Source organism: Vicugna pacos, chromosome 27 (genome assembly GCF_048564905.1).
Source record: "Vicugna pacos chromosome 27, VicPac4, whole genome shotgun sequence".
Classification (NCBI taxonomy): Eukaryota; Metazoa; Chordata; class Mammalia; order Artiodactyla; family Camelidae; genus Vicugna; species Vicugna pacos.
Genome location: NC_133013.1, coordinates 21,753,587 through 21,769,051, shown reverse-complemented (window position 1 = coordinate 21,769,051; position 15,465 = coordinate 21,753,587). Strand labels below are relative to the sequence as shown.

At 48.0% G+C, this 15,465-nt stretch overlaps 1 protein-coding gene across 1 annotated transcript in view; it reads left to right on the top strand.

The window, feature by feature from the left end:
• ABHD17C (abhydrolase domain containing 17C, depalmitoylase) overlaps positions 1 to 15,465 on the top strand; it is a 45,811-nt gene that overhangs the window by 26,363 nt on the left and 3,983 nt on the right. Inside the window, exon 2 of the mRNA XM_072950897.1 lies at positions 14,098 to 14,277. Within this exon, the coding sequence (XP_072806998.1) occupies positions 14,098 to 14,277 (180 nt within the window). The remainder of the gene's footprint in view (positions 1 to 14,097; positions 14,278 to 15,465) is intronic.

The window sequence follows — 15,465 nt, the reverse complement described above, 5'->3', positions numbered from 1 at the left end:
CTTGGAGACGGATCATGAGTAGCATGTTCTACCAGATCTGTAAAGGTGCACAGTTTTAGTGACGTGCATAGCTTTTTTATCTTTTTTCTTTATGTTACTGATAGATTTTAATGCCTTTGGATGCTAGAGAGTTTACAATTTAAAAAAAAAGCAAACTTTATTTATTATTTATTTTTGTAGTAAAATCTCATTTTACTTTAAGGAGAGCTAGGATTTCTCCCTTCTACCCTCTAATAAGGAAATAATTAGTACAAGTCAGATTTAAGGGGCTTGTTCACTTTTTTCCCTTCTTCTTGTGACCGACTATCCATAACATAACATTGATTATTTGAGCCCGTTTTATGTGGGCAGTTCTGTGGCACTGGGTCCAGGTCACACTGTCGTGCACCCATCACGACCACCCATCTCCAGAACTTTCCCTTGTGCCAAATGGAAGCTCTGTACCCATTAGAATGCTCACCTGTAAAGCATCATTTATCTTAGGAGTGCACAGGTTGGTGCTCTGGGCTAATTCCAAATCCTTTTCCTTTGAGTTAAGGCGGGGGGCGGGGGTGGGGAGAACTGACGTTACTGGGCGGCTACACACGGGCTTCGGTAGGTAGGAGCCCCGCTTGACAGACCCGACAGCTTGCACGCAGTGCGCGGTGCTGGCAGTTCTGCCTGATTCTGAGGCTGTGCTGCGCCAGCCCCGCTAGACACTTTTCGCGGGCATGGCTGTAAATTCATAGGAGTCATAGTTCCTCCCCCTGTTTGTCCATTTTCTGGAGTGGTGATATCCTGCAGAGCAGTCTGGGTTATTACAATTCTGAGTTTTAACCTCTCTCAAAGCTTTAGATCCCTTATCTGTAAAGTGACCCACCTGTATGATCTCCAAGGGCCTTTCCATCCACCTGCCCTGTGGTTCAAGTTATTTCCATAGTTGATGCTGTGAACTTTTTATGCTTTTAAGAAGGATGAAAAGGAGAATGGAAGTTTCTGGAAGCAGAAGGAAGAGTAGGGAACACAAGACTGGCACAAAGAGGGGATTAAATGGGAGAGGAGCCGGAGGCGTCATCAAGGAGGGGCAAAGGACTCACTGGGTCTGCCCAAGGAGGATGTTTACTTAGCAGACTTCCATTTCGAGTGTACACAAGACATTTGCGGGAGCAAACAGTAAGAGTTGGGCAGTGCCAAGCCCGAGCTGACGGAGCCAGCCAGCATTCTGGTTTCAGATTAGGGGTCATCTTGTGTCCAGGGGCCATGTGATCTCCCCACTTATGTCACATCTGGATATGGACACAGGAAAGCCACCTTGAAGAGGGAGGGGCGTCCGCGGGGTTTCACTGACTACCTCATTTAAGTCTCACCACAGGCCCAAGGCAGGACTCTCACCCCTTAACAGCCAGAGAGGTCAGATCACTGTGCAAGGTGGAGCTGGGGTCCAGACCTTGAACTGTCTGATTTCAAAGCCTCCTCTTTCTTCTGACCCACTGTGCAAATCTCCACCCTCCATCCCTGCCCCCAGACCTCCGCATTGTCGTGGCCACATTCTGAGTCGCTCACGAAAGATTAATGTTAGCCCAGCTTCAAGAGAGTACAGTCTAAGCTCCACCCCGGTCAAAACTCCGGGAGACCCGTGACCAGGTGCGTGGCCTGGACCGAGGGCGTCAGGGCTCAGCCCCCTCTCTTGGCTTTGCTTCCCCGCTGTAGTAATTCTTGAGCAGGCTCTGTGTGGGGACAAAGGTGATCTCCCCCGGGTTCAGCAGCAGAGGGCACAGACACCCTGAAGGGACACTGACTGACCAGTCTTGGTTCCAACTCTGCTTATCCCTGAAACACTCACTCTGGCCGAGGGGGTCCAGACGTGTTCCCAGCTGCAGCTCCAGGAAGGGGAGATGAGAGATGCTCTGAAAAGATACAGCAGGTCAGAAATGCTCTGTCCCCAGCAGGTGACCATGCCAGAATGTCCTAGTGGACATCTCAGCAGTGTTAGTGCAGGAACTAAGGGGATTTTCTCGAATTCCTGGATCTAGAGTCAGTGTGAGGCGGGTAGACACACTGAGGACCATCTAGTGTCTTGGGCGTCTTGTGAGCTGTTGTAAGGACTCATTTTACAGTGAGCTAAAATCATTAGAAATTGATTCTTGCATTTCAAGTTCTAAGAAACAGCTTTCAGCCTTGACCCACAAGTGGATAATTAAATTAGATTTTTTAACATCTTTCCCCATCACAGAGATTTCACAAGACCTATCCCCCTCCTTTTGGCTGTTTCTTGGGTGTGAAATAGGGAAGTCCTTTAAGGCTTTGCCTTGCTCAAGTGTCTGTTGTTGTCTGTATTTGGTGTGGACAGAAGTGGCATTTACTGAACGGCTTTTTTGGTCAGTTGCCTGTGTTAGCTCATGGAACCCTCTCAAAACCTGCAGGGTAGCTGGTAGTGTAACCGGTTCACAGGTATTTATGCAGCTGTAGGGGGAAGGCAGCATTTTCTGGCTTTTCCGACATGTTGGATAATTAGAGAATGCCCAAAGAGTCCTAATTATCATTAGAACAGTTTCATGCACAATTATACTCAAACAATTTCAAGCAAATTATTCTATTTTAACTGCCACAGAACTAAAGAGAGTTGATGTGTTCTTTAGGACGGTAGCTTTTTCCTCTGAAAAGTAGTTTTTAAAAAAACTGAAATTAACTCATGCCAAGTCTTTTTTTTTTTTTTTTTTTTGCTTTGACACAGAGAGTAGGGTAGAGGACAGTCTTGAATGTCATAAAGAATCACTTTTAAAAAAAATTATAGTTGATTTACAGTGTTGTATTAGTTTCTGGTATACAGCACAGTGATTCAGTTACACGTATTATAATTACAGGTTATTACAAGTTATTGAGTATAGTTCCCTGCGCTGTACAGGACCTTGTTGTGTATTTATATAGAGTAGTTTGCATCAGCTAATCCCAAAGTCCTAATTTATCCCTCCACCCCACCTTCCCCTTTGGTAGCAGTAAGTTTGTTTTCTATGGTTGCATATCTATTTCTGTTTTGTAAGTAAGTTCATTTATGTCGGGGGTTTTTTTTTTTTTTAGATTCCACTTATAAGTGATACTACATAATATTTCTCTTTCTCTGTCTGACTTACTTCCCTTAGTATGATAATCTCTAGGTCCATCCGTGTTGCTGCAAATGGCATTATTCCGTTCCTTTTTATGGCTGTGCTGTTCCTGTTCATGTTGTTCTGAAGGTGGGTTTAGACCTGACATAGAAAGTCCTTCCCTGCGCCACCATTTGGAAGGAAATTTCAGACACCCGGGTTAGAATGAAACACCATCCACGAGGGTGGATGCTGCTTTACGAATATTAGACAATGGTGTCTTGATAGGGTTGAAAGAAAGACACGGGGGAGTGTGCGAAAGGCTGCGCCGCCCGGGCAGGCACGCCGCCGGGCAGCCCGGCGGTGCTCTCCCGGGACGCCCTTGCTCTGTGTGCTGTGGGCTGCCTGACCTGTCCACGCCCACGGGACTGGGCAGTTTGATCCCTCCCAGGGCCGCTCCTGCAGCTCCCGCCCTGGACAGATACTTCCAGCCTCCTTCACCTTCCTCTGTACCCTGGCAGGAGGTAGGATGAGGAACGCTCAGGGGCTCGTCTATCTAGCGTAGACACCAGAATAATTCGGGAAGATTTTGCTCATAGTGAACCCTGAGAGTTTGACCTGTCCGTGCCTTCCTAGAATGCTCCAGTTATCCGAAATTCAGTATCTTCCCAAACTGAATGTATTTTCCAACAAAACAAAATTCCCACTGCCCCTCTTCTCCCTCCTGACTTCTCAATTAGTGCCAATTTTCCAGCCCTTATCTAGAGAATTATCCTTGAATCTCTCCCATCTCCACCACCCCTTGCTACATACATACCTGATGTAAGCTGCTCAAAACGCCTCTCATCCAGCCATTCTCTTCTCTCCTGTGGCACAACTTTTCACCATCTCCATCCTCTTAGGACCTGGGGCACATTCCCCAGATGCTTCCATAGTTGGCTCCACCTCCTTTGGATCAGGCATGCCCCCCCACCCCCTTCCTAAGGTAAAACCCTCACTCCAGCCAGGCCAGGCTGGGATGTGCTCCCTCCCATTCAGCTCTTCCCTTCTGTAGGTGTTCTCCAGTCTCCCCTCCCACGTGACTGGCTTCAAGCTTTACTTCTGCGCTTCCTGACTCCCCATCCCCGTTTTGATCATTCCCTTTCGCTGTGCTTTGATGAACTTACTGACCATAATACTTATTTTGCCTAAACTTACGCTTGGCTTTAGTGTTACTTTTTGGTTTGAGTCTCATTTCCTTCTTCATTTCCCCCAAAGACTCATCACCCAGGAACTTAGTTTATCTCCCCATTACATCACGCATGCTTCAAGTGAAGGAGGCTACTTGTGATGCAGTATTTGGCGTGTTTTATTTTATAACCACTGTTGAGGGAAGACCTTGTCCATGCCCAGGTTTGGGGAACCTTCAGAGTTATCATTATCTTGTTTATAAGTGTCCCTGTTAACCAAATTCCCTTGGTCAGAAAGAAAAGAAACACATGTACAGCTGACATCACTAACCTTTACGTTTTAAAATGTTCTCAGCATTCATGCAGCAGATGCTCACTTTAAAGTGTGTTTCGTGTGCTTTTGCTGCTGGAATTAACACCCAATAGGAATCTGATTGTGGAAATCAGGATATCATTTTTAAAAGTCTAAACCTACAAAGGTGTACTTTAAAAATGGAGAAACAGGCGTGTTTCAGGGGATTGATGCTTTTTTATCTTCCTCGTAATTAAAATATAAAACGTATTTCTTAAGCGTTGGCTGCAGAAAGTAAAAGGCTGATTTCCCATTTCTGTGCCTGAAGGCAGGTATTCCAGGCTGATCTGTTTATTCACCTGCTTCTGCCACACAGTCAGTCCTCAAACCCTGAGGCTTTGTTCTAATGTGTGTTAGGGTTTCTCAGTATCCTCAGACCTCATCCTTCAATTAACATTCATGTTACCGTGTGTATTTATCTTTGTCCTATGTCTAAAGATATTTCCACCAGGAGTTCTAGCTCTGAAATATTCAAAATATTGACTTCAAAGTCGGTGGAACTGTGCCAAGCGTGCTTCGCCTGAAGATGAATGGAAATGCTCTTGACAGGGGCAAAGTCAAGGCCCAGTGACTTAAACAGGATGCAGGGTGTCTTTGGGCGGCTCAGCTTGGTTTGCAGACAGAAGAGCAAGCCTTACATTCAAATGAAAGCAGACAGGTGTCGCCTTCTCCACGGAGAGCACTCCCGAGGGCCGCTGCCTGCCGGCACCTCCCCGGGCTCTGCCCCCTCGGCTCCTGCTCGTGCTGCCGTGGCCTTGGCGGCCGGGAGCTCCCGGGACACGGCCTCCGCGCTGAGTGGGAACCGACACCGAAACGTGTGTGGTCACCCTGAGCTCTGCATCGCTTGTGTCGGCAAGATGATAGACACTTGGAGAGGCTGGGAGCAAAAGCGGCAGGTTTCCAAGGGGCTTACTACGCACGTGGCTTTGCCTGTTCTGGAGAGTCGTCATTCAGGGTCACGGCTTTCCCCTCGCGAAAACTGGGAGACTCCAATTCCTTGTGCTGTGTTTTAAGTGAATCTTACGTGATGCCTAGAAACATGAATGCTTGCTGAGTACTGTGGTCATCCCTGAAGGGCTGACCCACTTCTGCCAGTTTGCAGACAAGAGATTGTTTCTGCCCCCAGCCAGATCCCCTAGAAGACGCTACACATCGAGTGGATTGAATAGCCATTAGGATGATAACGATGTATGACATTTAGTTTTACTTGGTTCAAAAACAGCCTTTGGTTAGAATCACCTTCCATGCAAAGTAAGACATGCCTCCAGTGTACTGAGCCCTGAGCGTGGGTATCCTTAACGACCCAGAAGGATTCATAGTTCTACCTACTCTGAGGAGCTGAAGCCCTCCTTGGCAGTGTGGGACGTGTTACACAGTGGTTAGCTGTGTACACCCTCGCAGTGACTGGGTACTCGAGTGAAGGGCTCGGGAAAGAAAATAGCACATGTAGAGCAGGGTGGTTGGGGAAAGTGTGTGAAAGAGGCAGGACCGGGGTGGACGTGAAGGACTCCGGGGCTTTGCAGGTGGTGGGGAGGGGCGAGGACAGTCCAGCCCGGGGTTGTTGAAGAGACCGTGAGGGGTCTAACAGCAGGAGCAGAGGGGTCACTCGGAGAGAAGAGAGAGGGCTGGAGGAGCAGGATGGGGCCGGGCTGTGGAGGGTAATCTGAGAACATGGACTTTTATCCCAAGGAGCGGTAGTGATTGTTGAAGCGTTTGATCAGCAAAGTAGCATAACAAACGTGTTTTGGAAGCTCGATCCGATGGGAAGGTACAGGACGGACTGGAGCGGGGAGTGACATGAGTGTGGCGGCTTATACAGATCGAACTGGGAGAAGGGAGGTCAGAAGTAGGGGTTGATTGGGCCTGGAGACTGGCAGGTTCTGCCCTGGGAAGAAGGGAGGGGCTGGGATGAAGCTGGCAGGTGCATGCAGTTAGCATGAGTCAGAGTCAGCAGTGGACGGAAACCGGCTCAGGGGTCAGGAACTGAGATACCTGCCCCCTCCCCAGCCATAGAACAGTACACAGAAACCAAAGGGACAGGACAGAGCAGGTGGGGAGTTTGAGCAGTCAGGGACCCACTGGAGCCGTGTAAGCACCGTGGGCATGGACAGAGGCAGCGGTGACAAGGATTCCAGAAAGACCTCTGAGTAGCAGACCCTCGGTACCCTGGGGGATGGTCATCGTTGGGCAAACTGTGCTCGTTCATGTGCTGAACTGACAGATCCTGATCAATTGACCACAGGATGCAACCACAGAGCAATGGGAGTGGTGTGAGAAAAGCGAGCATCTGGAAAACATCTCCAAGAGAGAAATGGCAGGACTTGGTGACTAAGAGTACATGAGAGGCAAAGGAGAGAAGCCTAAGGAATTCGTCCTAACGGTCGAGCCCGTGAGGTCGAGGGTCTGGTTATGGGTAGACATGAACAGATCTGGGGAGAGAGAGAACATAAAGTGGAGTTTGGGAGTTGTTGAGTGTGCAGTGGTGGGATGCTCAGGAAGAAAAAAAGATCCACAGAAAGGAAGGGGCTGGGGCGCTGGAGCACAGATGAGATGCCAGGAGTGACACATTGTAGAAACCTTCGCCACCCATTTCTCCAGTTCACACGAGTCTGTTGCACATTTACTGTAGGAAAGACAGGTGCGTGCTGGGCTCTGGCACTGGCCGAGTTCAACAAGGGAATAAATAGGCAGAGAAGAGATTCCAGGAGAGGGTGAGGACCGAGCTTTGATGGATGCCCAGGTAAAGTAAAATGTGGGAGAAGAAAGAGGCATGAGCAAAGGAAACAGAAGAAGAGAAAGAAGAATCTGGCTAGGGTGGTTCTGGGCCAGCCGAAGGAGAAGCGTGTTTAAAGAATGACAGGCTTGTCCCCGGCAAACGTCTACTGAGCACCTCTCCCTGGTGCAGAAGCATCTCATCCTTCACTCCATCCCTTGAAAGGCAGCCAAGCCCTCCCTGACCACCAGGCTCACCGCCTACCTGTGAGCTCGCTCTCCTCCTGACCCCAGAGTCCCATAAAATAGCTCATCTCGTGGGCCTTGGTTTACTTCTCGTGAGTTTTCTGTTACTTTTATCAGAATCCGCCCTGAATTCTGCCCCCTTCACTCTACGCCATCCAAGTATTTCTGTGAGTTTTCAGGGACCTGCTGCTGGAGTGCTTGTCTCTAATGCGAGTCTTCTCCTTTATGGGCGTTCTCTTCCTCCTTTTTAAATCTGCTGGTACCACATCCCTGTTCTGCAGAGTCTGAGTGGATTCCCTGGACTCTACCAGCCCTTTGTTTGGCTTCTGAATCTCTGCCACCCAGTCTGTGCCTGGGTTTGTTTTGGTTTATTTTGTTTTCTGGTCCTACCTGCCTGACAGGTGCAGACTTCCTGATTCTGCTGCCAGGCTCACCCCCGATACTCAGTCCACCAGCTTTCATTCCTCCACCTCCACAGACCTGTAGCCCGTCCTGACCTCATTACTTCCCTCCTGGGTCCAACTTCCCCCTGCTGACCTGCCATGTGCAGCACCGGACTGTCTGTTGTCACCATGTTAGTGTCTTTTCTCCTAAGCTCTATCTCCGGGTCCTTAGAGAAAAAAATGTGAGTCCCAAGACTAAATGGGTTCTGAGCCCTTACTCAGGCTCGCATGAAGCACCGATGAAGACAGGCCCTTTCTTAGATTCAGAGACATGGAGGTGTGTGTGGCATTGAGAATCAGACTGGAATGCCGTGTGGGTGAGGATGAAACTCACAAAGTCCCGGGAGGGCGGGCATCCAGCACCTCGTCCAAACACACCAGGGGGCCAGGTAGCCCAAGGTGGAGAAAAGACAGCTGTTAGGCGTAGGACTAGAGGAACTGCCCCCCGTCTCCCGACGTGAAGTCACCCACCAAGTGTCTGCTGACTGTCTGTGTTTATATTTGAGCCACGGGGAGGTTTACCTGTAAAAGACTGCCTTGGGGTTTGGACACGTGGAGGAAAACATTGCTTGTAGGCTGTAGCTGCCCTTCCGCCTGCCCCTGTGTCTGCCCACAAAGGTGGTGTGTGCTAGAGGAAATCACTTAATGTCCTGCTGTTGTGACATCCGAAGATAGAAAATTGTAAGTAAAAATACAAAAATAAAATCTGCTTAGGTGTTTTTTCCATTTCGCCTGTGTCGTGTCTGCCTGCTGCAAAGCTGTCCTGTTCCAGGTTGGGAGGGTTTCACATCTGTTTTACTTTAAAGGTTTTGGACTTGGGGATTATTGATGTTTTGGAAAAAATACTTTTCACTTAATCCTGCACTTTTGGGAAAAAGCTATGATCTTCAAATGCCCTGTATTTCACACAGACTTAGTAACAGATTCCATTTACCATCTCTCTTTTTTATCCTTTATCTTTTAATTGGAGAGCTAAAAGGACTTTAGGATCTGGTCCGACCGTTTACCCAGTATCAAACAATAGTTAGTTTGAGGAATCCACAAACCCACTGGAATTTCTAAGGATGGAAAATTTCTAAGTAAGGAAGTTTACATCGTAAAAAATTCCTCAGAATGTCAGATACTTCTTATTTTGGAACCATTGGTGTTGAAGGCATCAATCGACCTTTTTTTTTTTTCCCCATCAGAAGCAACACCCTAGCAGTACAGTGAAAAGGAATCCCTGCAGTGCCCTCATCTGTACCGGGGGTTTGGGGGAGAGGCCTCGGAGCGTTCCTCCGAAAATCTTCCATACCTTCAAAGGACTGGCCGTCTCACCCCATCCCTCCCTCCCTAGATCATTCGTTGTCAGACCGTGTGACAGAGATGGGGAAAGGCGGTGAAAAAGTCCTTCACGTACCACTAACAAATCTAAGCATTTCACGGGCACTTTACAGTTTTCAAAGCCCTTGGAAGAGCAGGGACCCTGGCCATGAGCAGAGTGCTGGCTGACCCACATCAGAAGGTCCGGCAAGACGGCTTCCTCTATTTATTTACTTTTAACAAATGACTACCTAGTAATTAAAGGAAATGAGAAATGAAAATTTCAAAGAAGAGACATTACCCGGTCTCCTCACCACCTGAAGGTAACCATCATCATCATCGTAAGGTATTGCTTTCAAGTTCCTTCTCCACGTATAGATTCTGTTTTAAGGGACATAATTGTGACCCTGTTTTTTGTAGGCTGCTTTTGGTGGAACGTTTTAACATGAGTTTTCTCCACATTAACTCTTGATGAGACATAATTTTTAACAGCTTCGTGTTTCCTTCTGAGGTTTTGATTTAGCACAAAATCTACCGTGACTTGTAACAGTTCGAGGGTGGGGAGCGCTGCCTCCGTATCTGAAATATCTGGTGTGAACTGTTTAAAAATGTGGGGTCTTTTTTGGTTACAAAATATAACAGAATATAGCCACCTAGGGATGTTCATAAAATGTAAGTGTTCAGCTTAATGAACGGTAAAAGCAATGAACGGTTCATTAGAGACAAGACCAGGGTTCTGTAACCTCCCTCCCTCTCCAGCAAAAAAGACATGTTTCTTCCGAGCCATAACCCTCCCCCTTCGCCGTCCTTAACCACCACCCTGGTTCTTAGGGCTTCACTGCCTTGCTTTTCTTTCAATTAAATATCCCTAAACCATAACATTTAATTTTGGTGTGTTTACGTTTTTTGCGAATGGTACCATACAGCATGTGTTGTGTGGCATCTGCCCCTTTGGTTTAACATTGTGCCTTGAAGATGCATCAGCCTTGTTGTGTGACATTCCATGGCCTGACTTCACCACCGTTCATTTACCCACCCTGCCGGTGACACACATTAGGCTTGTCTCCAGCTGCCCTCAGACAGTCGTGAGTGAGCGCCTACCTGTGGGGAGTACACCTGGGAGTAGACTTGCGGGGTCACTGGGTCTGTGTTAATACACCTGCATGTTTACTTTTTCCAAAGTGCTGTCAGTTCACACCTCCATCCACAGTGAATGGAAGTTCCTGTGGTTCATGTCTTTGTCAACACGTGGTACAGTCAACTTGTAAACGTACGTTAGTGTCACACTGTGGTTTTAATTTGCGTTTCTCCTTTCACTCATGAAGTTGCACAGCCCTCCCTCCCTCCCCTCCTTCCTTTCTTCTCTCCCTGCCATTTAGATTTCTTCTTTTATGAAATTCCCGTTTTGTAACATGCTGTTTTCCTGTATTTGGTCATTTTCCCCCCACTGATGTGTAGTTGTTCTTTATATATATCCCCACTGATGTGTTCTTTATATATTCTAGATGTGAGCCCTTTGTTGGTTACACATGTGGCAAATATCTTCCCACTTGATGATCTGCCTTTTCCTTTCTTAACGGTATCTTCTGATGACCAGAAGTACATTATTTGAATGTAACACAATTTGTCGTGTTTTTCCCCTTATGGCTAGTGTTTTACGTATTGAAGTTTTTCAGTGAAAAAGTGTTTGTTGTCATTAAGGTTATGACTGTCTGTGTGTCGAAGGTGGAATCTGTTGACTTGGTAATGTGTCCTGGTGCCCGTGAATGAAAAGCTAAAGGCTGAGAGTCCTTTGGTGAAACGCTCAGGCTTCACCATGACATAAATAAAAGGAGACCCTGATCTCGGCGGATGGACAGATTCAGGACACGCAAGAGAAAAGGCTGCCTGTGCCAGTAACCGCACACCCGCCTCTGTCCTTGCGTCTGTGCCCGTTTCTCCCTCACTTGTTCAGGGCAGCCCCTGAGGTCCATGGAGTGTTGTGCAGAACAGTGTTAGGATACTGAAAAGTTGATAACATGCCTTTCTGTGACGAGTTATCCTATATAATTCTCATCGTTCTTCAGATTTGATCCAAGAAGGTAGAGGCTAGTCTGATGCTAGTTCAACCTGGAAGTCTTTCACTCTATTTTTGATTTTTAGTGTTAATCACCTCTTAATCCTCTGTCCTTCAATAACTGCCTTCGGGTTTCCTTTTTCCCTTTCTATTATTATTTAAAAAAAATTTTTTTAGTTATTCTCCCCCCCCCTTTTTTGGGGGGGGGTGACTACTTCTGATGAAAATTGTGGAGGGAGGAGGTGACCTCTGATCTTATTTATACTTCTTTCTTCAGGGGACTTTGAACTCTCAGTAACAACTCCTGCTGAAATGGACCTCCCCGTCCATCAGAGAAGGGACTCAGGGGCTGTTGCAGCGGAGGGAGTTTCCTGGGATAACTTCCTTCCATAAAAAGCATCTCCCTGGCGATGGCCTGTGGATGCACTGGAACAGGGCTCCTTTCTGACATCTCTCATCATTTCGTCCTCATTGAGGGGCCCTGTGTTTTACTGCCCGTGGTCTCTGACTTGGGGATGTAGGACACAGGATGCTGCAGCCATTGGTTCCTTCCTCAAACTTCCATCAAAGCCCTTTTTGCTGACCATGGTTTTTTGTTTGTTCGTTTTGTGAGGGGGAGGTAATTAGATTTATTTATTTATTTATTTATTTATATTTGGAGGAGGTGCTGGGGATTGAACCTAGGACCTTGCGCCTGCTAGGCATGCGTTCTACCACTTAAGCTATACCCTCCCCCTTTTGCCAACCATGTTTTAATAACCTGTTCTTCCAGTGGAAATGGAGCCCAGGCAAGAGCACCAGACGAGACCTGCATCCTGGGAGCCTCTTCCATGAGCACGGTTGTGTTAGTCAGGTTCCAGGGGCCAGGGCCATACCGAGACGTTGCTTTAGAGAGAGAGGGTGGATCCTCATTCTGAGCAGCAATTTCTTTCCCTGTGTCCAGGGAGGAGAGGGTGCCTCTTTTTTGGTGATGTGTTTGTTTTCAACATATTACACTCTTCTGTTTCCTCCTCCCTGTAGGGGTCTTAATCGTCCCTTAACTCTCTCCCGGCTTCCTTTTCATGCTCTGTCATCCAGCCTGCGTGGCCCTGCTCCTGTCCCCTTGTCCCGAGCGCCTCCAGCGGCCCCTCATCTTCTCTGGGGCGCGCTCTACCTCCTTCCCTTCCCCTTCAAGCTCCCCCTAGACATGTTCCCTGCGGGCCTGCCCGGCTCTGTTGCAGCCCCACAGCCCCTGACCCGAGCCGCTCCCTGGACACCCCCAGCCCCCCGCCAGCCCTGTGTGGCTGACACTGCTTTCAGACACAGTCCTTTTACCCCACGTGTCTGGCTCCGGTCTGCCCCTCACAGCACAGCCATCCGTCCCTCAGTTCCTTCCTAAAGGCCCTCATTTCCCTGTGGTGTTTCAGGGAGCCTGGGGGGGGTGCTAGGCTGAACTCCCGCCACCCCCGCCCCCAGCTGCGGATTGACGGTTCTCTTCACTGAAGGCTGTCATCAGAAAGCGCGGCCCATCGCCCTGCAAGCTGCGGCGGGTATTTATACCGACCAGTGGAATCACTGAGTCACAGGCTTCAGCTTCGCCGGATAATATCAGATTATCTTCCCAGGCACTCGTACCAATTATACTCTCATGGCAATGTCACAGAGTTCTCGTCCATGTCCTTGCTGTCCCTTGATGGTGTCCGGCTCTTGGGGTTTTGCCCCTTAGGTATAAAATAGTAACTCGTGGTTTCAGTTTGCACGTTCATGTACCGACAGGGTTGGGCATCATATCTTGTTATGTGTTTATTAGGCATTCGTGTTCTCTTCCCTATAATATGTCTGTTTCTTTTGTCTTTTTCTTTTTTATTTCTGGGCACTCTTTATATATTCTGGGTATCCACTGTAGGTTAATGAGTAAAGTAGCCATTTTCCTGGGGTCCTTCTGTTTTGTTCCACCACCATACCTGGGGTGCCGCGTTCTTCTGAGTGGGCCAGGGTAGCTCCCCATGGTGTCTTCTAACCCCCAACAGGAATTGGGGGGGGGCCCAGGCGTCTGTTTACAGTTATGACCTGCAGTCTGTATGTGTCACTCCTGCTCACATCCCGTCGCCCGAAGCTTAGTTCTCTGCACACACCAGGCTGCCAGGGAGGCCAGGAAATGAAATCTGTGATTCACAGGGCTGTTTACCAGTTAAACGTTGGAAGACAGTGGAGTGGGAGACCATCCATGGATTGAAAGATCAGAAGGGTTAAGCCCCAAGGAGAGGCTACAGGAAATATATTTGCCTCTAAATTCATTGGTTCCCAGTACCTTTTTCTGATGATAAATGTTAATATCTTTCATATTTTATTAAAGCCTCACTTGAAGTGCTCTTAATATTATAATTTGGCAAAGGTGCTTTTGTTTTTATTTCAGAAATACATTTAGGATTATCAAAGGAACTCTAAAGAGGGAAGAATAGGAAATGGGATGACTCCGTAAACACTGAAATGAAATTTATAATGCAGTTATACAGTTAATTTCCAGAAAAAAGAAGTCACGATCATTAATTTTGCAGCAGTAGTGGAAGACAGAATCTCAGTCACTTAGTGCTGAGATGGGCCCCTGACATTTTTGTGAAGTTCTCATCCATTTTAAGCTAAAGTATATACATTAGAGGATGTGACTTTTTAAGCTGGTAGACGTGGGAGTTTTCTGAGTTTCTGATATCATGGTTCTTGTGTCTCTGTTTCTCCCACACGTCAGCTAATGGCATGCCCCCTCTGGTTCCTCCAGGTACGGCGTAAGTCCGGAGAACATCATCCTGTACGGGCAGAGCATCGGGACTGTGCCCACGGTAGACTTGGCCTCCAGGTACGAGTGTGCAGCCGTGATTCTCCATTCGCCTCTCATGTCTGGGTTGCGCGTGGCTTTTCCGGATACCAGGAAAACGTACTGCTTTGATGCTTTTCCCAGGTAAGCTAAACGTGTACAACAAGGGCTAAGGCATCTAGTGCCCACGTTCAGATCTGATGCCACCGTTCATTGTGGGCCGCTAATAAATCTTTCTTGGATGTATCTGTACGTCAGCCCCTGTGTTGGGCTGCTCAGGGGAGGTGGAGCTGGTTGTGCAGGATGAAAATAAAAGTACCACACGCCCTAAAGGAACTAACTTCTGGTTGGGTGTTTGTTCGTTCAATCAGATGCACGTGCATTGTTGAATCACGAGAGCTAAATGCAGGGGGCAGGGTGTAGCTCAGTGGTAGAGTGCGGGCCTAGCAGGCATGAGGTCCTGGGTTCAGTCCTCAGTACCTCCACTAAAAATAAATAAATAAATAGACCTAATTCCCCTCCCCCCAAAAACCAAAAACAAACCCAAGAGCTAAATGTGAAATCTGTGATGAGGCAACTAGCAGTGGTCTAGACACTCAAAAAAAACCAAAGAAACAACAAAACAGAACAAAACAAAAACCTCCAATATCCCCAATTTTGAAATTTCTCTTACTTTTTCAGTCAAAGAGAAAAGGTGACTTGAGCTCCTCTCAGGCTGGTAACGGGCTACAGGGACAGTGTAGAATGGACGGTCCTCCCCCTCCCCTCAACTCCCCTCCTCTCCCCTGCAGTCCCAGCCCCCTGACTCCCCTCATTCCTCCTGCCGGCCCCCATGTGCCCCCGCTGCAGAGGGCCTGCGCCCCCCGCTGGGGTGTGCACACTAGCGCCCCTGGCCGGGCCTCTCCCCTGCCGGCCGGGCCCTGCTATTTCCTAGCTCCCCGGTACCAGGAAGAAACATGGGCCGCTGCCTTACAAACGCAGCAGCAGCAAGCACGCTGCCTTCTTGAAAACCTCCCTTGGAAAACTTCTGCTTGTTTTTTTACGTCTAAGCTGAGGAAAGTATTTACTAAAAGCTATCTACCCCCCTAAGCTTTGCCCTCGGTACATTGCTAAAGCAGTCCCAGATTCTTACAGCAGGACTCACACTGCCATCTTGTAGAAAAAGTCTCAGCAGAAATATGTACAATTTTAGCATTTTGATTGGCTCATTAATTGCTGTCATTCTGTTATTGCTGGGGGCGGGGAGGAACAGCATTTAGTTATATAAACATCTGTGGCACAGACTGTCTCGTTTCACAAGAAGAAACCTCTTAACACCTTGGGTGAACTTCA